General features: G+C 41.2%; 1 protein-coding gene across 18 annotated transcripts in view; it reads right to left on the bottom strand.

The window, feature by feature from the left end:
• Positions 1-23,889, bottom strand: part of LOC131469025 (membrane-associated guanylate kinase, WW and PDZ domain-containing protein 1-like) — a 114,507-nt gene that overhangs the window by 35,522 nt on the left and 55,096 nt on the right. For 3 of the 18 annotated variants that reach the window (XM_058643844.1, XM_058643827.1, XM_058643843.1), the window contains 12 exons: positions 16,161-16,280; positions 12,909-13,097; positions 10,454-10,721; positions 9,110-9,157; positions 8,744-8,826; positions 7,107-7,145; positions 4,531-4,588; positions 4,281-4,399; positions 3,773-3,790; positions 2,343-2,465; positions 1,556-1,741; positions 719-1,330 (listed from right to left, as the gene is read on the bottom strand). In XM_058643844.1, the coding sequence (XP_058499827.1) occupies positions 719-1,330; positions 1,556-1,741; positions 2,343-2,465; positions 3,773-3,790; positions 4,281-4,399; positions 4,531-4,588; positions 7,107-7,145; positions 8,744-8,826; positions 9,110-9,157; positions 10,454-10,721; positions 12,909-13,097; positions 16,161-16,280 (1,863 nt within the window). The remainder of the gene's footprint in view (positions 1-718; positions 1,331-1,555; positions 1,742-2,342; positions 2,466-3,772; positions 3,791-4,280; positions 4,400-4,530; positions 4,589-7,106; positions 7,146-8,743; positions 8,827-9,109; positions 9,158-10,453; positions 10,722-12,908; positions 13,098-16,160; positions 16,281-23,889) is intronic. The other 15 variants (XM_058643846.1, XM_058643836.1, XM_058643828.1 and 12 more) reach the window with 14 other exon arrangements.

Below are 23,889 nucleotides of genomic sequence, written 5' to 3'. Positions count from 1 at the left end.
GCACAGGCCTTTAATCTGTTCAAATGAACAGAAGTCAATGCAGTCCTAGAATAGATGCACAAACCTGTGTGTCAAGTATGTGTGCATCAACAGACACATCATTATAGCATTGTTCTTCGTGGTTTTAGTCGCTTAAACATAATTCAACAATATATTACATGATTTATTTCTAAAAACACATACTGCTTCTGTTGCTGTAATACTGTGAACATGTGATAGTTTTGTTTAAAGACATCATTTATGAGTCTCATAGTGGTCCATGCCTAATATACAGTATGTGCAATACTGTGATCAAAATTAACAAAAATGCATCAAACATCAGACATGAAGACTGACAGAGATCCATCTGTATTCATACTGTATACGAGTCCCTGACCTAATGTGCTCCTCCTCCCCTCCTCGCTCCTCCATCCATCTCGCCTCTTTATACTCATCCTCCCACTCCTTCCCACACTCATCCTCCGGCATGCTAACTCAGCTTATCATCTCTTTACCTCTCCTCATTTCATCCCATCCAACTTTGAGCATTTTCACCCTGCCACCCACTCTCCATCAGTTTTCTCTCCTGCTCTCGCATTATGTCACTCGTTCTGTGCCAGCTATCGCAGCCACTGTCACTGCATTCTTTTGTGTTATTCACTCCCACCCTATCATGCCGAAACATTGACTTTTTGAATGTATTTATCCGTCCCTGCTGACTTAAAAATGGAAAACATACCTCTTTGAACAAGCATGGTGACCTCACTGCCTCTTGGACATTTGCTCAGCAGGTCCACCACCTGGTTGTGGCTCATATTTTGGACATTCCTCTTGTTCACCTCCATCAGAATGTCCCCCTCTTTGAGGCCACGGCACCGCGGATAGTCCACTATCTGCTTGACCCTCTGCCCTCCGCCCGTCAGGCTGTCAGCAATGGTGAAGCCGAATCCTTTGTCTCCCTTCTCCATGTGGATGGTGATCAGTTCGGGCTGGGTGGCTATGGAAGACGCCAGGTTGACCACGTCGCTGGAGTAACCGTGCGAACCGTTCGACGCAACCTCAGAGGACGGGCTGTGTGGCCGTGCCTCCCTCATGCCGTTATCAGGTCCTGCCTGGTTCCTGGGTGAATCAAATGTCTCCTGACCGTTGACGATGATGGGCTCCTTGTCCAGGATTGCCACTGAGGTCACCAGGCTTGTGTTAGGGTCATCGGGGTCAAAGGGTAGAGGATATCCACGGCATAAAGCCAGGTCCACCATGGAGCCAATTGGGATGGATTGGAAGATCTTCACCACCTGAGCATGGGTGTATCCCAGCACTATAGTGTCATTCACACTGACTATCACATCACCTGAAACAAACAAAACAAAACACTGTTATAGATTCTGTTGTTTGCACAACAATCAGCAGCTATGTAAAGTTGTAATGTGACCCTGTTGTTGTTATTTGGCATCAGCCTACTGTTGTGCACTGATGAAATTTCAGACAAAATGGATGGATGCACTGTAACAACAGTGTAGTGTATGTTGTTGAATATGTAACAGTGCCCCCTGCGGATGGTGGTTGGGTACTGCACCTGTCTCCATCTTGCCATCCACAGCCGCAGGCCCATCCAGCACCAAACTTTTGATCTGCAGAAACTCGTCTGGCTCGTCGCCTCCGACCACAGTGAAGCCGAAGCCGCGGCGACTCTTCTTCAGCTGTGTGTTGATGAAGGTTCCTTTCAGCTCCGCTGGGTTTCTTGTGAAGAAAGGCTTCCCTCCTGCAGATCATCAAAGACAAAAAAAAAACTGTTATCCTTGTTCCATCTACATGGACTCTTAGATCAGGATAGGGAGGCAGAGATTTAACACTTCAAACATCACAGTAGGTCACAGTATTTTGATGTGTATGTTTATACATATGAACATGTGTGGTCTGCATCCATTCATCTGTCACTTCTGCATCTACTAAAGGAATATTTCATATTTCTTTCTGTCTAGAACATGCATGAGACTAGCAGATACTACACTGACAACATGACTGCCAGTAGGGACACAAGGATTTTTGCCACTTGGCCTAAAAAAAGCCACTGGCCTACCTAATAAAATATGTCTAAAGTATATGTTTGCTAGTTTATTGCACAATAAGACTGAACAGTCTTTGAAATGGGCATTTTCAGTTTGCTGGGTCACAGGAGCTGCTTGTCTACTGCTGCATCGTTAGATAGGTTTGTGTCACACAAGTAAATCCGAACAAAGGTTCCAAAGATAAAAGTCACAGAATAACATACATGTATTTGTATGTGTGTATATATATATATATATACATATATATATATATATACATATGTATATAAAGTGTTCACGAGCATAAACATTTACGTTTGACTCCTGCAGGGCCGGGAGGTAGAGCAGGTGGGACCTGTGGGTCCCTGTAGGTCTCCAGGTGGTTGGGAGCGTAGTTTGCCAGAGGAGCTGCTGCTGAGGAGTGCTCCTCTATCCACTCTGTACAGACACAAACACAACTCCTGACACTACGTACACACTTTAATCCACACACACATGCAACACACAGGTGTATTGTCATGCCACATACATGCACACACATGGACATAACGGCAACACAAGTACACACATAGCTTTAAGCACACACTGTACATATTCCCCATCTGATTCAGTTGTATGCCTCTGTTGTGATCAGCTTCTACTCCTATTATTTTTATTTTTATATGGCGCACTGACTACATACTATTGATAATGCAATATGAGGAAAGTTCTTTCATTTTGGCAGGGCTTCCATTATTATTAAGGGAATACCTCACTGATTTGCGTTTAGCTTTGTATTACTAGAATAGTAATTATACAATATCTTAATTCTATTTTTTGTTACGTAACCACCAGTGACACTTGGTCCAAGCCTTGGTCTGAGGTTTGAAACTGCAACGCTAATTCCGCACTTTTTATTGCCACTCGTAGGGGGACGGGACCTCATTCCCAGAATGTAAACAGTGTCCGCCATCTTTGCTAACAGTTACACTAACAGGACCAAGTATTCATTTAATATTAGGCTTCAGTTTGATGGATTATCAAGTTTTAGAATTACAAATTGTCACAATTTGGAGTTTCTAAAACATGTGTGGTACACCATGTTCCTGGTTTCTGTGAATTATAAATCTCAATTTTTTCTAATTTTTGTTGAATATGCTAAATTAGGCATTAAGATATCCTGTTTGCAATATCTGTCAATGTTTGGTTTTCTCCAGTTTGGATTTTTGATATTATTTTCTGCATTTCTGGACTTTGACACAAGAAAATAAAACAAAGCCACTGAAAAACCTGTTTCCTGTTTTACTTTGTTGCTTATTTCTGCCTCTCCCTGCCCTGATGTGTTTCACCTACTTTCAATTTACCTCAACTTCCTTGTGTATAAACTTTAAGTCTTAAGCTCCCAGTTTGCTTTGGTTCACATCTTTTGCCTCCTTGTGTTTCCTGGACACAGATGTTTTTTTGCCACAGTAAGCCTGCATTTGGGTCCTCAGTTCTGCTTATACATATAGTATCCATGACATGACAACTATTACTGGATTACTGTACACTGAAGAAAATGTTGTAACTGTTAAATAAGTCGTGAAAGGTATAATAACCATGTCAGAAGTTATTTGATGGTGATTTGTCCACAATCTGTCAAATTATTATTATTATTATATATTGTGTGTTGAGATTCAAATGAGTTGAGATGAGTGTGAATGTTCCTTCTTTTTTTTTAACATAAATTACATCAGTCTAACATTAAGAATCTTAAAGTAACTTACTGTAATGGCCTCCTTCAGCTGTGTGTTAGATGATGAAATAAAGTCAGCTGCAGCAAAATTGCCTGGCACATCTACAATAACGTAACTTCCAGACTAGTATGCACCTGTTTTCACCATATACATGTTTTCTTATACATAAATCACAATTTGCACATTCCGATAAACTCTCTCGGACTCAGTAAAGCTAATCATATGGTTAAATACAAAATGATACAAAGCATTTATGATTTTAAACCACATAAATGATAACCGAAACAATAAAGACAACACCAGGGCTTGGGCCAGCTTCATTTTTTTTTTTTTTTCTTATCAAACTTTAGTTTGTTATGAGAATGAAGAATTTAACTTTAAGAGTATATTCAAAACGTTGCAACAGGAAAGAAAACAAGAAAAAAGAAAGCAACAGTCTGGCCCAATCCTGGGGGAGCACTTGACAAACTAGAAAGACGTGACAATCACAGACATGAAGAAAGAAAGAAATGGTGCCGTGTCAGGGCAGGAAACGAACCTCGAATATACCGCTCACCTTCTGGAGGCTGCGGCTGCGGCGGCTGCTGCTGCTCCAGGATTTTCCGACGCCGCGCCTCCACCACTGGGTTCTCGTACTGCGTCTTCCTGTTTATATGACTGAGACAGACGAGAGGGAGAAACAATGAAGTCTAAATGCAGGTAAATGAAGGAGAAACGGGAGATTTGCAAACTTGGAGAAACCCTGTTCTTTTTTGTATTTACATGAATCAATAAGGTGATTAACTTACTCTACATAATAAACTCCGTACACTGGGTCGTCTATTCTCTCCCATCCTGGAGGCAGCTCTGAAATACAGAAGACACACAGAATAAAACACTTTGCACCTCAGTCAGTAGCAGAGTAGAGAAGGTAAATACATACGGTAGTAAAACTACACCTACAGAACATACATTATATCTCTTGTTATAGCAATGCAGTTTCCACATTCAAGGAATACTTCACCGATTTGCATTTAGCTCTGTATTATTAGAATAGGGGTAGCATTTTTTTTTTAAATATCCTTCCCAACCTCTGTTTTCCCTGAGTTGAAATATCTTTTTTTCTTTTTTTGTCACATGCCCACCAGTGACACTTGGTCCAGGACTTGGTCCGAGGCTTGAAACTGCAACGCTAATTCCACACTCGTAGGGGGGACCGGACCTCATTCCCAGAATGTAAACAGTGTCCGCCATCTTTGCTAACAGTTACGCTAACACTCAACTTTGGTCCTGTTAGCGTAACTGTTAGCAAAGATGGCGGACACTGTTTGCATCCTGGTAAGATATTTCTCGAATCAGGGGAAACTGAGTTTGGGGAGTACAATTTTTCCAAAATACTACCCCTAGTAATACAAAGCTAAATGCAAATAGGTAAAGTATTCCTTTAAAGTCTTAGAGTCTCTGTTGATCCAGCCATGCTATACTGCTTAATTGTGAGGGTTGCAGCCAGTCCCACAGCTGACATTCAGTGACAGGCAGGATTCACCTTGGCCAACATTCAGACCCAGTTCAGACCAAGTATTAACTTCTGTGCTGAGTGAACTAGTATCTAATCACAAAAACCACCGTGGGAGTTAGTTTGGAGACACATGGGCCACATTCTTGAACAAATCCACCCTTAGAATGCATTAAAGGTCATCCGTTCATCGTATAATCAATCAGACTTTGTAGCCACTCACGTGTCTCACTCTTATTTCATGTGTGTGACCGGAGTGTGATCCCAATTTGTAAAAAAAAATAAAAATTCACAACAAAAATCAATGCTAACAGCTATGCTAATAGACAGAGGGTGATTAAATCTTGTTTTTTTTTTACCAGTGGGATTGGGGTACATCGCCTCACCCACACACTGACGCACACAAACACTCTGACATGTGTTCTTGCAAGCAGACATGGCACCTGAGTATGAAATACAGGGCAGGTGAAGGCCAAATCTGATTTCATGTGGTCATAGGAGATGCATCCAGATTGCGTGTCAATAATATGCTCGAACAGCCGTACTAAACGCTCTCCATTTGTGCTCCACCATTCAGACCAAGTATCTTACAGCAAGTGTGATCCACCTCAGACCTGGTGTTGACATCTGTCTTGGGTGATCTAATGCTGTGTTTCCATGATGGTAACAGTTAACAGTTGGGTTTTGGTACAGGAATGTTAAAGCATTGCATTCACAGGAGATGCATCCAGGACGCATATCAATGCCAGGTGTAAACAGCTGTATTTGTACGTGCTATTCACTTACAACCGGATCACTGACGATGGATGTTAATACCAGGTGTGAACAGAACAGCTTCTAATGGGTCGACAATAGTCTACATAATGTTATTCTTCTGCTAAATAATGACACACAGACGCACGCACACCCAACCACTGGGAAACAACAACCAGACAGAGCCTCTAAAACTGACACCTTCCCATTAAGACGTTGCCATCTCAGTTTTCCACTTCACTGTATTTGATTTTGAACAAAGACATTACCTCCTTGTGTTACTGTAGGCACCTCCTATGTCCAGTAAACATTATCATACGAGACCGGGTTTCACGATCAATAACCGCAGCAGAGTGTCTGCATCTGAGCGGCCGACAACAGTAAAAGACGCAAGTCCAGACATTCACGTGCTTGTTCGAAAGACCGCTGACGGCTGATTCCAGTACAGGGTTGTTTGTTCTACCTGTATATGGGACAAGAACTGGCCGTGAAGAAAAAAAGGGAAGCTTCATCTTCTTACATCTATCAGCGTCAGCAAAACCTATTCCAGGTGTGTTTTTGTGAATTAATTTGAGACTGCACTCCTGCTAGTCACGTTACAGCCCGGTGAAGATGTAGAATATCTTGATTGACACATCAAAAGGAAATAAATCCCTGAAAAGCCAAACCTTTTGGGTATGGATCATAGAATTATAGACACAGCGACGCTTCACTGCATACAACGTCACTACTAAACCACACGCGGTGTATTCCACGGTCAAACATGTGGCTGCTTAACGCTGGTGGAAATACTACAGGGAGAGATTTGGAGAGCGGAGCGAGACACGTAATATAATCAGCTGCCAAAAACTATTAGTGTCACATTTGACATAACAAAGACATAATTTAAGATGATCAGTTCCACATGGCTTTAGTTACCACTTCTTAACACAAATCATTTGACTACATGACTTCTGCAGGGAAAAAAATCCATTACAAAATTTAATTTTTCCCAACAGTTCCTTGAAAGGACATAATAAAAGTATTTTTTCATTTGGTTTTTATCAAAATACCTTTTAAGAGATTATCTGCAAGTCTTTAAAAAAAAGAACCACAGAATAATCGTCGTAATCTTACCTAAATCACTCTCCAGTTCTTCTGTATGTATCCCTTCTTCTCCAAGGTGAAAGCAAGATGAAAATAGGGATGGAGTAGAAAAAGGATGGATAATGGAAGAGAGGTGGTTTGGGTGATGGAGGAATCAAGAGTGACCAGGGGGGAAAAAGCAAATAGAAACCCCTTAGTCACAGAACAGACACTGAAACATCTGAAGAAAGCATTTAAACTTCCGTTCAAAGCCAGTGTGTCCCTTTTACATTTCACCACTTGATGGTGCAATTTTGCAAATTTTTTCGTTCTGGAATTTGAATTTTTGTCAAATGTCATTTGGGAGTTCTACCTCAAGCTGAGAAAAATAAAGTCTACATTAAATCCCAAATGTAAGACACACACACACACCACATCTGATAAAAAACAAATACACTATTTAGAAATATACTACGAAAATATGTCACCGTGCGGACTACATCCATATTGTCATGTTTTTCAGATAAACGATCTGCGTCCACACTTTAAACGTTTTAAAAATGCACAGCATATACGTGTACGTACCATTCAGGTTCACTGCACGTGCTGGAGCAGACAAGAAGGTGCTTCTAACGAGACACAACAATGGTTTCCTAACGTCTAGTCATCAGTAAAAAACTTTGGTGTGACCTTTGACAATGCTTTTAAATTTGACAAACAAGTGAAGTCTGTAATCAGGAATAGTTTTTACAAACTCAGAATTTTTAGCAAAGTTCAAAGGCTACATCCACCCCCCCCCCAAAGAGATCTGGAGAGGGTAATCCACGTTTTTATCACCTAGCAACTCTCTCTATACTTCAGCATCGATGAAACACTGATGTCTCGTCTGCAAATGGAAGCGCAAGCGTGAGCACATCACACCGATAGTGGCCTCACTCCATTGGCTACCAGTTCTAGTTCTAGTTTAAGGAATGATTTTAAAATTCTCTTCATTGTTTTGAAATCAATAAATGGGCTGGTACCTCAATATCTGGCTGAACTGCTGCACCTACACAGCCCAGTCAGAGTGCTTAAGTCGGGCTAGTCAGCTGCTGTTAGACATCTCAAAAACAAAGCTTCAGACCAGAGGTGACGGAGCCTTTGCAGTGGCAGCTCCTCGGCTCTGGAACGCCCTGGCACATTAGAGGCGTCCAGACTGTTGAGCATTTTAAATCGTCTTTAAAAACCTACTTTTACTCCATCACGTTTAACTTTTGGACTTTTTGTTGCTGTTTTTTGCTTCTTTGCTGTGTTTTACTGTGCTCTATATCGGTGCTCTATCAATAAACTTTGAGTTGAGTTGAAAAGTGACTTCTTTTAAGAAACCTTTGACGAAGGTGAAACTGAAACAAATGAAGGAGCTTTTCCAGATGTGGCCATAAACAACCAGTCAGGAAGTGAATGCAGATTGTCAGTTTTTGCCCTGGAGCTTCAAACTCTTCTACAATGTGCCTAGTTAATGTAGGAGGCCGGTGTAAAGGCAGCAGACTGTATGTGTTTTTAAATGAAAACATAGCAGTATGGATGTGGCCTCAATCCACAACCAGGAGTCCCATGTGTGAGCTCAATCACCAACCTCCTGTCCCCTAAACCCCTACACAGAAGTGTGAACGCACACAATCGTGGGTCAACGGCGTGTCGCGGCTTACCATCGTCATCGCACTCTTCCAGAGGCCGGGATGCTTTGTCTCGACACCGCGGGTCCATCCATGACGTGGTCTTTGTGTTGTGGCTGAGAGGAGACAAACGAGACAAACGGAGTAATTCAACACAGGCCGACACGCGAGAGCAACACACAACAACAATGAGAAAGTGAAGTGCATCAGCAAGTTTACAGAGGGCAGGGGGCACGTGCTGCAAAGGAGGAATGAGAAAAGCAGAGTGACACAGGCGGGACATCAACACACAGACGTTAAAAAAGAAAACAACAAAAACAAACACAAGCAAGCGCACTTTCTTTCTCTATTGTTAAACAAGAATGCAGTGTAATTCAGTGATAGCAGAAATGAACATACAAGCTCTGAAAATACACAGCCATGTCCGGGTGGTGTGTCTTTGCCGTGCTGCAGAGAGGACAGAGAGGTGGAGGTAGTCAGGTGATCAGGATGTGATCTCCTTTAGAGATCGGGACATGCAGGGATTAACAGGAAAGCAGTGGCAGCCAGGGGGTTGGGCAGGTTGGCTTGGGGAGGCCTAAAAACCAAATCGGGGGTGGGGGTGGGGGGGGAGACAAGCCACTTGGACGAACAAAAGGGATTATAGTGCAGGTAAAATACACAAAACACCAGCTGTGGTATGAGCAATGGAAGGTAGGGCTGGGCAATATGTAAAACCGTAAAACTCATGTTCATATCTTCGTTTTTATCATGACATGTGATAATGCTTCATCACATTTTATATCTGTTATACACTGTTAATATCAAACTGAAACTTGATTCAAACAAATCTATCCCAAAGGAAATTAGAATTGCAGTATCTTTAAAAAAAGTTGTGAAAAATCACAACTACAATTGTTCAGATCGCGCTGTTGCTTTTAATCTTAGGTGATATCTGATGCATTTCTTTGGCTTTTAATGTTTTGTTTTGTAAACTTAGACAAGATTAGTTAACAATACCCCCCCCCTGATTTATTTGTGGATATTCTGTTGCCACCTCGTCGTTTCCTCTCATCCTGTGATAATATTCTGCTTCTGTCACTCTGCTGCTGTTTCCCCTTTCAAACTGTTGCTGACAAGTCAAAAAAGGGACCATGTAGGTTAAATATTTGAACCTATTTGAACGACGCTCATGCTTATGTTTTCAATGGCTGTATATATTTCAATATTTATCCCCTTTAATAAAATTACATTTACACGTGCGAGAAACAAAGCTGCTCTAGCACAAGAAATGTGGCTTCAAATGTAAAAAGAGTTGTAAACTGAGTTTTCCAATATGCCAATTACATGCATTATTGATCTTATGATAAATGTCATAATATTTGACATTTCAAAATGATACCGCAAAATGACAATATTAGCACTGAATGATGAAGTAAAGCCATAGATTGGAAACAAGACGGATGCACTGAAATATGGCAAAAAAACACAAGTTAAAAGGTATATACAACATAGAACAATCCAGAATGGAAAATTAATGTGATTTTGCCAATTGCATTATTTTAAATTTTGATTTCAGCCTTAGCAGATGTCCAAATTCAAAGCAGATATCTTGTCATGATTGTGATATAATATCGATATATTGCCCAGCCCTAAACTACAGTGAGAAATGCTTACACAGACAGTACTAAGATTATATATGTGTGTGTGTGTGTGTGTACAGGAGATTAAAACAGTTATGTGTTGCAGGTTGTTGATACATACTCTATGAAGTAAAGTTCTCCGTTCTCCGTGTAGGCCATCTCCCAGTTTTCCGGCAGAGGTCCCAGCGGGTCTTCAGGAGAGACCTGCGGCTCTGCGAGCGTCTGCTGCCCACTGTCCGCCGTGGCAATGGCCGCATTGTTCAAACCACAGGATGGAGCATTGTCACGCGCGGGGTACGGCCGGAGGATGCCGCCGCGGCTCTCGTCCTGATCGTTAGGGTTACCTGTGCACAGCAAAGGAGAGGGGAAGAGACTACGCACTAAGGATCCTGGGCGACACAACACCAAACAGCACAAAACAACAACAACAACAGGAAGAAAAAAAGAATACAAAAATGCAGTTTATGCCTCTTGCATGCACGAAAAGAAGAAAATGAACAAACATGCAACTTAAAACGCTAAAACTCCCAGCACCTCCCCTTCCCCCATGTCCATACCCCCGCCCCTTTTCTAGTGTACCGAAAGAGCCCCAGGAATATGCAAATTCTTTCAGCAGCAGTCTTTCCCAAACTCAATTTGACCCCCACCCCCCCACCCCCCTTTTTTTTACCTCTCTACCCATAAACCTCTTTCTCTCTCTCTCTTTTAAAGCCAGCAATTCCCAACCCCCCATTCCCACTCGTTCCCCGGCTCTGGCCCAGTGTCCTCCACCGCTTCCGTGGCCCTTTCAGGCTCGATCAAATGCTAATTCAACACTCTGGCAGCCTGGCAGGGGGACACAGAGAGGGAATAGATTCCCAGCAGAAAAAAAACAGGAACACCGTCTATCACTCACTAAATGGGATAAAGCTGAAAGGATAGAGAGGAAAAGATGTGAAGCAAGAGTGTACAAATCCATTCCAACTGGTTAAAAAGACAATTTAATCATGTGTTTTTTTGACCGGTGGGAATGTGTTACAGTGACTCTATCAGCTTCAGTGGTTGAACGCGACATTTTCTTCCTCGTCTCCTCTACCTTTTGCCAGCGTCACGCGCAATTCTAAAACTCAGAACCATCTCCCTGCTGTAAACGGCAGTTTGCATTGATGTTTGTAGCAATGCCCACTTTGTACAACCTAGAACCGCACGCAGAAGGATTTATTTCATCAATCGGATAATCTAAACAAAGTAGTTTACAAATAGCAACGACCTTAACATTATTGCTGACAGTTATACTTTTTTTTTTTGTGTGTGTGTTTTTTTTTAACCATGTCTTGTTTGTTTCACGTGGGTCATGCAGGGGTGAAAAAAAGCAGCAAAAAGCAGCTTCTTAGCAGCTTCCCCCAGTTTAAAAATCAGGTTTTGACCAGTGGGAATGTGTTTAATCTGCATTCAATCCCGGGTCAAATGTCTGCAATGGATGTATGTTTCAACCTCGACTTCACCCTTTCAGCTTTGACTGGATTGGTGGCAACACACTCATTTTCTTCTTAACTTTCAGCTATGCAAATTCCTGCATCATCATTTCCAGTGCAGCAGCATGTGAAAATTACTTTTTGCAACTTGGGACAGTGCTCAATATTTCTTTTTATTTCTACATTTGGATCAATTTAAAGATCAATTCAAAGAGGGAGCAAAGTAAAAGATACAAAACAGCAACCGGCGCTACATTGACACCAAGATCTACAGTGTACAGCAGTAGAAATAAGAACATCTCTCTCAGGTCAAAGGTCAAAGGAATGTTAATAAATAAAACAATTTGGTTGGGATTGTTGAGTCAGCATGACTAACCATTGTTTAGCTGTTTTATTATTATTTAAATGTTTTAAAAATGACAAGCCATTGCAACCTAGTTCATGATATGAATATGAATATGTGTGCACAGTATAAGATTTGTGACAACTCTTACTGCCGCTTATATACCAGCTTATATTACTTACGACTAGGTAAACTAGGGATATTCAAGAGATCAACGTTTTATAAATGAATGTTAATTTTTTTTTTTTTTACACCTTATTGAAAATAGAAACATATAAATCCTGAGTAAAAGCTGAAAAAAAAAATTCTGCAAATTTATTTTGTGGCCCAGAAACTGTGACCCAGTTTCTGGGAATGACTGAGTTATTGTATGGTATGGAAAAAAGTGGGAAAAATAAGCTGCAGGTGGGAGAGGATTTGAGGGTTGTGGCGTGGTGAGATAGACGTATCTTGTGAGCACAGCCTGTAATCTACTTGTTCCCCCACTAGGCCCCTCCTCACAGGCAGATGGCAGTGTTTGGAGGCTCACGGAGAGAGGAATCAGCATCACAAAGACATGATGTAACTGCCAGACACTATACAAGAGAGAGGAGGACCATAAACATACACACATTGTCTCTCTCCATTCTGTATCGCAAACCTCGGACACACACAAGCATCCACTCGAAGAAAAAAAAAATAAACACTTCACAGACAGAGAATAAGACACACGCAGGGACAAAGAAAGTTCAGGCGGGAGAGGAGAGGTGGCGCTACAACAACAACAACAATGCCCTCACCTGTGAAACTGTTGTTCATTTCCGTGGCCTGGTCGTCATCGTCATCGTCAGCAGGCACTACGCGGGCGTTTTGCATGTCATGGTAGGATTTGGTGCGCTTTGGGGCGGACCGCTGGGAGCCTGCATCACCGAGAATCACTGTCCCAATGATGGGCTGCCGCGGTGGCTTGGGGGTCCCATAATAGTTACCTAGGCAACAAGAAGGACATTAGCATGCTTGAGTGAGACACAGGAGGAGGCAGAAGGAGAAATGGAGACTGAGAATGAGAGAGAGAAGGGAAGAAGCCGGGGGGGGGGGGGGGAGTAGAGACAGGGTAGACAGGCAGATTTGAGGTACAGTGAGGAAAAGACATAAACCTGCATCACACTAATCATAGATATAAGCTGCTGGTGTGAAAACAAAATGGGTGTAGTTTGTGTTTGCGAGGGCTGGAGAGCTGTATTGTCTAGACCCAAACTGTGGTACGTGTAGGACCAGTGGTACACAAGCTTCCTCTGGTGGTATTTGGAGGAAAATCAGAAATACGGTTCTACTGTAAACACCAGGGTATGTGATCAGAGCGGAGCTGATTTGACTGTCTTATCAGGTGGTACTTGGTATAAAACGTTTGAGAATCACTGGTCTAGATTCTGAAAGATCGTGGGGGGGGGGGGGGGGGACCAGGTCACTACATCCAACTTGTTTCAGTCTTTTCTCACTATTGTCATTAAAATACATCTACACTAATCATGTAACTGTATTCATTTTTAAATACAAGAGGAATAGATGCAAAAGATGAAAATATCTTCATCTGCGTGATAAATATATGTATAACTGAATTGGAGTGAGAAGCCCAACACATAAAATGCTAAATATGAAGCTATAGCTAGCAGCCTGTTAGCCAAGTTATAGCATCTTTATGAATGACCCTGTTTCTCAAAAGCATATCAGTATGATGTCACACATGTCGCACATAACCTGCACTGGACACACAAGCCTGACCAAACCATATATACATAAGTTTTTATTTTTTTTAAACTTGTGTGAATTCTCAAAACAAAGGTAATTAGTCCATTCATATTGCCAGTGGTTAGTCTGCCCTGTGGTGTTTTCACTCTCTGCGTCACGTGTGCATGAACTGTGATGTCACAAATGTGCCACAGACAACATGAGTCACAGAAAGGAAAAACACAACAAGGACACCACGGAGCTCAGTGACAATTAACATGTTTCCATACACAGTCCTCCATTCACTCCACTACCGCTCCTGTCTCAGGATACAAGAGCTAGTCACAAATGGATTTATTGAATGAAGGGTTTCGGACTCGGCTCCGCTAGGGGGTGAAACTTCTTAGCTCAAAGCAGGTTTTGGTCGGTTTAGAATGCAGCAGTTGTTAGCATGTCAAGCACGATTCCACGTCTTTCTGCCATTGATGGACTTGAAAATATTCAAGTCTTTAAGCTGACAGAGCATTAAATTAATATAAAATCGGTCGGCTTAAAGTAATACCAGTGACACTTGGTCCGAGGCTTGAAAATGCAACTCTAACTCCACACTCTTTAGACCCACTCGTAGGGGCGGGGGGCGGAACCTCATTCCTAGAATGTAAACAGCGTCCGCCATCTTTGCTAACAGTTAGAAGAATGAAGATATTTCTCAACTCAGGGGAAACGGTTGGGAACCATTGGGAAGAACAATTTAAGAAAAATATTACCCCTATTCTAGTAATACAAAGCTAAATGCAAATTGGTGAAGTATTCCTTTAAGTTTGTTGTTGTAGCATTTCCCTGGAAACGTGGGGATTTGCAGATGATGAACATTGGAGGTGAAGTCGACTCCAGAGTGAATGCTGATTAAACACATTTCCACTGGTCGAAAACCCATTTAAACCCTAGTTTAACATGTGTTTTTCACATTGGGTATCTGTCACCTGGCCATCTGTCCTTGACTTTATGCTAAGCTAATCAGACTATATGCAATGGTAGCATCACGCCAGATTTGAGATTACTAATAAAGATTTAGTTATGAATCAAGACTTCCCAGCCTCCTCCAGGTTTCTGGACAGCCCCAGATTCCTGTGGACAGGTTTTTGACATTGTCTGCGTGAAAGAGAGAACCATGCCAACACACAGCAGAACTGGTGCCAAGCAGATTAATGGTGCAACAATCTCCAGCAGCCACGTGCACACTATCATTCACACAAATCAGATATTGCCCTGAATCACACACGGCCGCCAAAACAAACATACGCACGTGTTTACAGAACCACACAATATATAGGAACTTTACTATCGATGCGATATCAACATGCACAATGTACATACAGTATCTTTAAAGATACATTCTTCATGCTAGTTTTACTTGGCCAATAACTTGCATTCAACATGAAATTATATACATACAAGGTTGTTCAGTGTTTAATTACAGTTATCATTTACTGACTAAATTCATTTTGCATTACACATTTGTTTTTTTATTGCGAAGTATCCGTCATTCCATATCAAAACAAAAACGTTCACTTTAAAGTCCTGTGAAATATCATGAGTGTCTTGATTGCAATATCAAAATGGGTTATTGCGTTTTAATTTTAAGCTCCTATTATTTTTGTTACCACTGACCAACTCATGCCACTCTTTGCCCCCCCCGCGTCCTTTGACTTTGAGACCCATCCTGAATATTACACATGGTTTATTTATCGTAAGTCATATTGTCAGAACACTATTCTACAAGCCCACCGATTTAAATTTAGCTTTGCATTACTAGAATAGGGGTAGTATTTTTGATACCTGGTCCTGTTAGCGTAACTGTTAGCAAAGATAGCAGACAATGTTTACATTCTGGGAATGAGGTCCCGTCCCCCTACGAGTGGGTCTAACAAGTGTGGAATTAGAGTTGCAGTTTCAAGCCTCAGACCAAGTGTCACTGGTGGGCAATATTTCTCGACTCAGGGGAAACTGAGGTTGGGAAGCACAATTTTTCAAAAATACTACCCCTATTCTAGTAATACAAAGCTAAATGCAAATCGGTGAAGTATTCCTTTATTCCTTTATTATTGTGCAGCCCTGGTTGACCCACTTGGCCGTATGTGACACCTTCACGCACAGTCTAATCGGAACCAAGTGAGTACACAACTCTAACTGCCGCTCTGCATGTAGGAAAACATAAATGTTGACTGCTGCTACGCTTATTGTATCTGTGGCGAATTGGAACACCTGCGCTACGCTGGGTCGCACAGAGTGTCGGTTATGATCACAGTCATTGTCATCCTCACCTTCATACGTTCCTACTTCCAGTAGCGTCCCACTCTCCTCGAGTTCTACAAAGTCCTCCACAGACAGGAAGTTGTAATCAACCCCTGGGACCTCTCCGTCTCGAGGGCGGCGGGTTGTACCTGAGGACGAGAAGAAAACAAAATCAAATCAGTAAGTGGCTGCTGTAAATCTTTTGAATTCAAGCCATGTGCAGTTGACTGGGGGTAACATCTTATTTTCCTCCTGGCACAACAACATGTTCAATATTCCCTTCAGCCTCTCATTGTTAAAATGCAGTCAGCATCGTGACGTTCATTCAGGGTTTTTTTCTGAGATGGCGAGCAGTCACGGGGAAGTGGCCTCTAAAGCAGGAAATGAGAGAGTTGTGAAATCAAGAGGGTGTGATTGTAATTCAGCACGGTGATTGGAATTACAGCGGCTGGCGAGGGGCTGCGAGTGTCATGTCAGGAAATTAAATTGAGGCTCACATCTTGAGCTATATCACCTCACGGGAAAGCACCGCCCTCTAAGTCACAAGATAAAAGGTCACCTTTAGCTACCGCAGTAGTTCCTGATCCCATTATCAATCCATCCACTTCTTCGTTGCGAGTGTGGAATTGTAAAATACAAAATAACAAGTGTAATGTGATTACAGTCGTAATTACTTAAGCAGGTATTGATAGGCAAAGCTCCTCTGTTCCCGATACGACTGTGGTGCTTTATGGCTACACTTACTGCATTCCTATGTGCTGTTAAGATTCAACTCAAGTATAACAAAGGCTTTTCAGTCCGGGGCAATATAAACGTCGTGAAACCAGAGAAGACACGAGACAATGAAACTGAGTATATTTGACATTATTCTGCACAAACGGCCCATTAAAGGTCTGACGACGCTCTCAATCAAACTCTTGGGTTTCAAATTTTCTTTAAAGGTAAACCATTATCAGTGTTTTCCGATGTCCTGAGCCCGATCCCCCTTTGGAGTTAATGATTAGAGGTGACTGTTGCATTTTACTTTGAAGTCAGGACAGGAAGGAGGAGGAAGCCCATCCCAGACAATGGGGACAGGAGCTATTGTGTCTCTGTCCTTAGAAAGAGAAGTTGAGATGACAGGCCAGATGGTTGCCTGCAGTTGTAACCCATCTGTGATCAGGACAGAAGCGGTTTAATGCATATATACACACATATATTAATGTATAATAATGTGGCTTATGAATAATATCTCAACATTTCAGGCTATGTCCTGAAAAAACTTTATGTGCTTCTCACAGGTTAGTGACAATAATAATACTCTGAAACCCCAGAAAAATTTACAAGCTGTATTATGTACTTAAAATACAGTTGTTACCTTTAATTTGAGATAATATCTGGTGTATTTCTTTGGGTTTCTCAATTGTAATGATGGATATTTGCACAGAGAGTGCCTATGAATGTGGTTAAATAAACAGGCTGGTAATGAATAATTTAATATCAATATAATCAGATTTTTTTTTTAAATGCCTCAATATTAATGCTGCGACAGTCTTTACAACCAGGGAAAGCCATATGATGAAATGAAAATATCCAACATGTAAGAAACATATCCATGTCTATGTCACGATATTTGATTTCTTTAACCTGCACACACACTAATTCAGTGAGGTAGAGATCACAGTAGTACAGGCCACAGACACACAACAACGCGCCTTATACTCCGTCTCAGTGGTGATGAATAGATAAACAGTAACTCTGCTCGGAATAGAACGACTACATCATAGTAAGTCTAAAGCTGCAGCAGTATATGCTCCAGCAAAGCTGCTTGTCAAATGGCTGGAAAGCATCAGAAACGTCCTTCCCCTCCACATCTTTCAGATGTAGGCTTCAGGGATTAAAGTGGGAAAATAAAAAAATGCTCTGACAGAGCGGATGGGGGGGTGTCAGTGAGGATGGATGATATATATTCCCCTGCTGTGTGCTCTTCTTCACATTAATGAATATTAACATGTAGTATCTGTAACCATAAAACCATGACAGTCGTGCTATGTTTCAGTGATGCTTTATGCTGTCTCAGAAGGCTTTTTATTGACTGTGACGAACCTGGAAAACATGTCTTAACTTGTAGCTACAGTACGTCCATATTAAGGCTGAACATTCATCCATTTTCTGTTGCTTTATCCTCCACATGAGGATCACAGGCAGGCTGGAGTCAATCCCAGCTGACACAGGGTGAAAGGCACCAGTCCATCGCAGGGTCAACATATAAAGATGAACAACCATTCACTCTCACATTCAATTTAGAGTCCAATTCACAATCTCCATGGATTGTGGAGAGACAAAGCTTGAAACCTGGAGAAAATGCATGCACATGCATTCAAACTCCACACAGAAAGACCCTCAGCTGAACCAGGATCCAAACGAGCAACCTTCTTGCTGTGAGGAAAAAAAGGTTGCCACTGTACCGCTGTGTGACCCTGGGGTTGAACAAGCTTCAGTTCAATACTTAGTGTGTTAAAAATTTAAAACAAGATGGATAGGGATGTCACGATTACTTGATTTAACAATTAATCGTGGTATTAAACACTACAGTATAGTAATTGTAACGTTTCCTCAATACTGTCAGAAAAGATTATGCCGGGAACCATAGAGGTGGTTCGGCGCAATGTTACGTTATACGTACTGTGACGTCCGTTTCATTTAGTACAAATTTATGTGTGTCATTGTCATTTAAACATGAAATAAACAAACCACAATAATAGATACATTTTATATCTGGCCACATACAAGTAGATACATTATTAAAACGATTAAAATAAACTTATACATAAAAGGGCAACAGTAAGTCAAAAAGCTAGCAAGTTGTTTTTTTTCCATGTGTTTAAAAAGATATACTCAGGTTCAAAAGAAATGTTCAAACATATTTTTGTTCTGTAGTTTACAGAAAGAACCCCCCAAAGTCCAGGTAGAGGTCCTGTAGCCGTTCACATCTGTTTTCTCTGAGAGAAAAACATAGTTAATATGTAGGATTTTTTATTGTTAACAGAGCAGTGGTGATTTTTATTTTATTCCAATGGGATTATTGTAATTTTTCTTCTTACTTTTTGGTTACTTTACTTTGTTGCTACATCATTGTGTTATGTTGGCATGAAAAGATATAAATAAAGGAAACTTTAAGACCTATAAGCAGTGTTCATGTGATTTTACACATTCATAGTATTGGGAAATCAATTAAAGCATAATAATCGTGATCATCGCAATATCGTGATTCATTCTCCGATAATAAGCGTACCAAGAAAATCTATAATCGTGAATAATTAGCACATGATATACCATTAAAACATCTACTAACTATTTTCTAATGTAGGTGAAATGGAACAATGACAAATAAACTGTAGCCTTTGGAATGTGCTGAATGTGTCGATTCATATTGCTGTTTCTATTTGAAAACCATCAGTGGTTCAGTGCTAATCCGTTCTCATACATATTCAGTTGTAAACGCCATTTTCCCAGAAAAAAAACCACCAATCTGCTTTCAGACAAACATTTCAGCTCCGTGTACTCTTACTCCCCTCACCTGAAAACGTGTATCATGTGATATCCACTCATCCATGTAAACAGGAAGCAGATTTGCCTCGTTTCACAAAGAAAGAGGACGATGATTTCTGTGATCAGACCAAAGACGACGTTAATCTGAAAAGTCCACGACAGATCGTACCAATGCTAACGCTAAAATTAGAAAGTAAGAATGAACGTCCATTCATAGACACTAAAAAAAATCAGGGGTAAATCTCTATAGAGACTAACAATAAAACGTTCTCACAGTCATCAAATGAAGCAACAGACCAAGGACAGTGTTACTGTTTGATAAATGTGACTCCAAGGACCCATAAACCTGACATTTAACAGCGTGATTTATGTAAGCTGCTGATTTCATGATAAAAGTCGGCGTTAAGTTTACAATAGTTTTGTTTTCTCCCTTTCGCTTCATAAAACACTTTCTCTTGACTTGATACTGACATGTGACCTCATCAGACTGACATAATGATCCATGAGACCTGAACTGATCTGATTGTCATGTATAATGTTGGTAAAAATTAAGTTGATAACTAAAGGCACGGTAAGCGATTCTAATACAATACAATCAATTCTGTTACAATCTCCGTTCTATATGCACACTGAAAAAAAATTCTGGTTTTCAGACAAATATTCTGTACTAAAAAAGCCTAGAAAGACTGAACAGCAAGTCCTGAAATTGGAAACAGTTGTACGCCAATCATCTTTCTTCAGCGATACATCTGAAAGAGGATAATGAAATCGTTCCTCAGTCTTCTACTATCAGGGGACGGGAGGACGATATGAAAAAGTGGTGCAGGAAAACGAACACAATGCATGCGCACATTCCATTTGTAGTTGGAACTCAAAATTTTTGGCCCCTGAACTCGGAAACCCAAATCGTCAAAACGTCACTCGTGTTCTCAAAATTCCATGTTGAGCATTGTTATCAACTAGTGTTGCTAACAATACCTAGCCTGAGAAATGTTGGCGTTTTTTTTCCGACTTCTCAGCTGGAACGAGGTGAACTCGACACACATCGACATTCCTTAAATATGTACAACGTATGATTTCAGAAGCAGAAATGACAGGTTATCGATGTTCAATGGCTTCACCATCATCACTTTGCTTTACTACAGTTTAACACGGGGTTCTGTCGTGTTCAAGCCTTTGCCTGCATATCCTGAATATGCAGACTCACAGTCCTCATCCCTCCGGGTGCAATCCAGCCCACACCTGATAATAAGCGAGTGTTTGCCGCCGCGCCCCGCTCCGTACCTTCACTGCACTGCAACGCTGACTCTCTTCACCACTTATTTGAAAAAAAATAAATCATGCTCAAGATGAATTGACGGGGACGAGGAAATTAAGCTGACAGGATGCAGCGTTCGGACTGTGAGAAACAAACAAGTCTCTCACACGGAGCGTAAATGAGTATAAATCACCCGGCGGACTGTTTGCAGCAGTGACGCAGAAGCAAAGTGCTGCGCTGCGTTCACCTCGGTGGACTGAGATGAGATGAAAGTGAAGTTGTCTGTGAGTTTGAGTCATAGGACTGGGTGGTCCCAGGGTGGGCGACGCTTCTGAAGTGCAGTGTTGCTCTAATGATGCTGTCTGTACTGAGCAGAGAATGGACTTGTTATTCCAGGCTATTCCCCACAGTGAAGGGCACTGATAGGATGACTAATTCTACTGTGCCTGTATTACAGAATAAAGACTGAACAATGCTTCATTTACTCCCTCCATCTTATATCGTCGTCACATAAAGCAACGTTTGATATCATATTTTTTCTATTTATGAACCCTTAAAATTTTGATTTTTAATTTGACAACCTGCTCTTCTGGGTTATTCATTTTTATCTCTCTCTTTCTCTTTGATTTCTCACAGAAAATGAGGTATTAATGACGTCACACCAGTGGATTCTTGTTTATTCAGTGCTAAGAGGTCACATTGCGGTTAATCCAGCCGCAGGGGGGATTTTAAGATCACAGAATACGCAAACAAAATAAATAGAATGTTATGAATCGGATGAATCCATGTCCTGCGGTGAACAGAAACACTAGAACAAGCGGCGAAGACGCAGAGAAAAATCAAGGTAAGAAAATATTTATCTGACATTCAAATTCTGATCCGATCCATAAACCCTAAATATAACATAAATGAGTCACTAAGGCACCAACTGTATAAACAAAATAAAAAGCGGTACCATTTTGACATAATTTTGTCCTTGGAAGCAGAATAATGTGTGTTTTAAAAGCTGTAAAATGACTGGATCTGACTGATATCAGTATCTGAAGATTCTTTCAGACTGTGCTAATGTATCGGACACAAAAAAGTGGTATTAAGATATTTTCACCACTTCATACAGCCACTTTCACCAATGGCATATTCATTAATAATCATACTGACATCAATGTTTCCTCCTTCCTGAAGTGTAAAAACTTGTATATAATACTTTAGGGTAACACGATGTAGCTTATGTTTCAAAGTATTAAAAACAAAGACTAACCCCTCCCCTCCCAAAAAACAACAAAAGAATGATGATGCTTTAGTTTATGTAGCGTCTGGTTTATATAACATATTGCTCATTGTGTGCACATTGTTCGAACCACTTGATGCATGAACAATAAGGATGAGAGTGGCTGTGACGTACGCCATAAAGTACACTGTCTGTGTTTGTGGCAAGAACCCAAAATCAGACGTTACATAGTGTCAATGCAGGCAGTGCAGGCCAGATGTGTCATTCGCCTTGTTGTTAGTTGTTTCACCATCAAAATAATCTTGAAGACATTATTTCAAGGGTGAAATCCTGCGTTTGAGGGATATTTCAGTGTTTCCATTCTACTCTCAGGCTGAACAGACCAGCTGGACTCCCTCAGCACACACATTTCTATTGTTATACAACAGTCTTATCTCTGTTGTACTTGGTGTGCCGGAGTAAAAGTGTGGCCAGTCTTGCCTTCTGACCACCGCCACAGTGAGTCGTCTCTACTTTCTCAGTCCAGAGACACACTGAATGGGCCGTACTTGGCCCTGAACGCGGCTCTGATGAACTAACTTCCACTGACAGTCATCAATGGGCTCATTCATTCACTGTGAGAACCCGGCCTCTGTATGCATGAATGGAAAAGAGTAAAACAAGCACTTTTGGAAACATCATCTGTTTTGAAATATAGCAGCAAACTCCACAGAGAGTAATCTGTGTTCTCTGGAGAGCTTGCAAGACGGTACAAAAATGCAGAGTGTTCATCTTTCTTCCGAACATTGTTGCACCGTTAGGAAAATCCAGGGTATCGCTTTCATAAAAAAAAATTAAAAAAAAACCCAGAGGGGTAGCCATGATGGCAGTCCTGAAATACTGTAAATCTAAAAATAAGTGTAATTCAATGCATCCACAACACAAACTGCCACACGATTTATCTCTGTCACTCCTGAAAAAATCAGATAATAATGAAAGTACAAACAACGGTGTATAGTATTCATGGGCCGATCAGGGCTCTTGCACTGCATTACATCACGAACCTCACGTGACTTGGTGCTCTAATTTTCATGTTAGACAGTGTGTCCTGTTCATTCACAGCACTTTCACAGTAGTTGCAGAATCTTATGTAATTCTTCCTTTATTAAACATATCATTCAACTGTTGCTTTGGATCAATTAATCAGCCTCATTGATGCTCTTATGGAAATGACGTAACAGCCGTGAATAGTCCACTGATCACTGTGGTATCCTGCAGAGAGTCTTATAGGACGATCGATACCACTCTCAAGTCTGTCCACTAAATATGATGCAACACGGCCAAGACAGCGTTAGTTAGCTTAGCATAAAGACTCCAAACAAACGGGAAAAGGCTAGCATGGCATCCTCTGCCTCACTCACAGAATCACTCACAGAACCACACACACACACACACACACACAGCTATTCTTCTGCTTTATCTTTCATTTATTTGGACAATCTAAACAAATCCTCACTAACCAGTTAATGCTTAACCCAAACAAATCTTACTGCTAACGTTAACCTTAACCATAACCAGTTCTTCAGAAATGAGGTGGGGTTTGGATCAGGTTTTTGTCTCCATGAGGACAACTGGACATGCCAGGGCTTTCATGCCAGAAAAGTTCCCAAAGAGGTTCCCATCAAATTCAAGACTTTCCAGGACCAATTCCCTAAAATTCAAGGACCAAATGGGCTGACACAGCTTAAGATGGGAGGTCAGC

The sequence above is a fragment of the Solea solea genome, chromosome 11 (genome assembly GCF_958295425.1).
Source record: "Solea solea chromosome 11, fSolSol10.1, whole genome shotgun sequence".
NCBI classification, from domain to species: domain Eukaryota; kingdom Metazoa; phylum Chordata; class Actinopteri; order Pleuronectiformes; family Soleidae; genus Solea; species Solea solea.
Note: the sequence above shows the minus strand (reverse complement) of the source record. Positions and strands in the feature narration are given on the sequence as shown.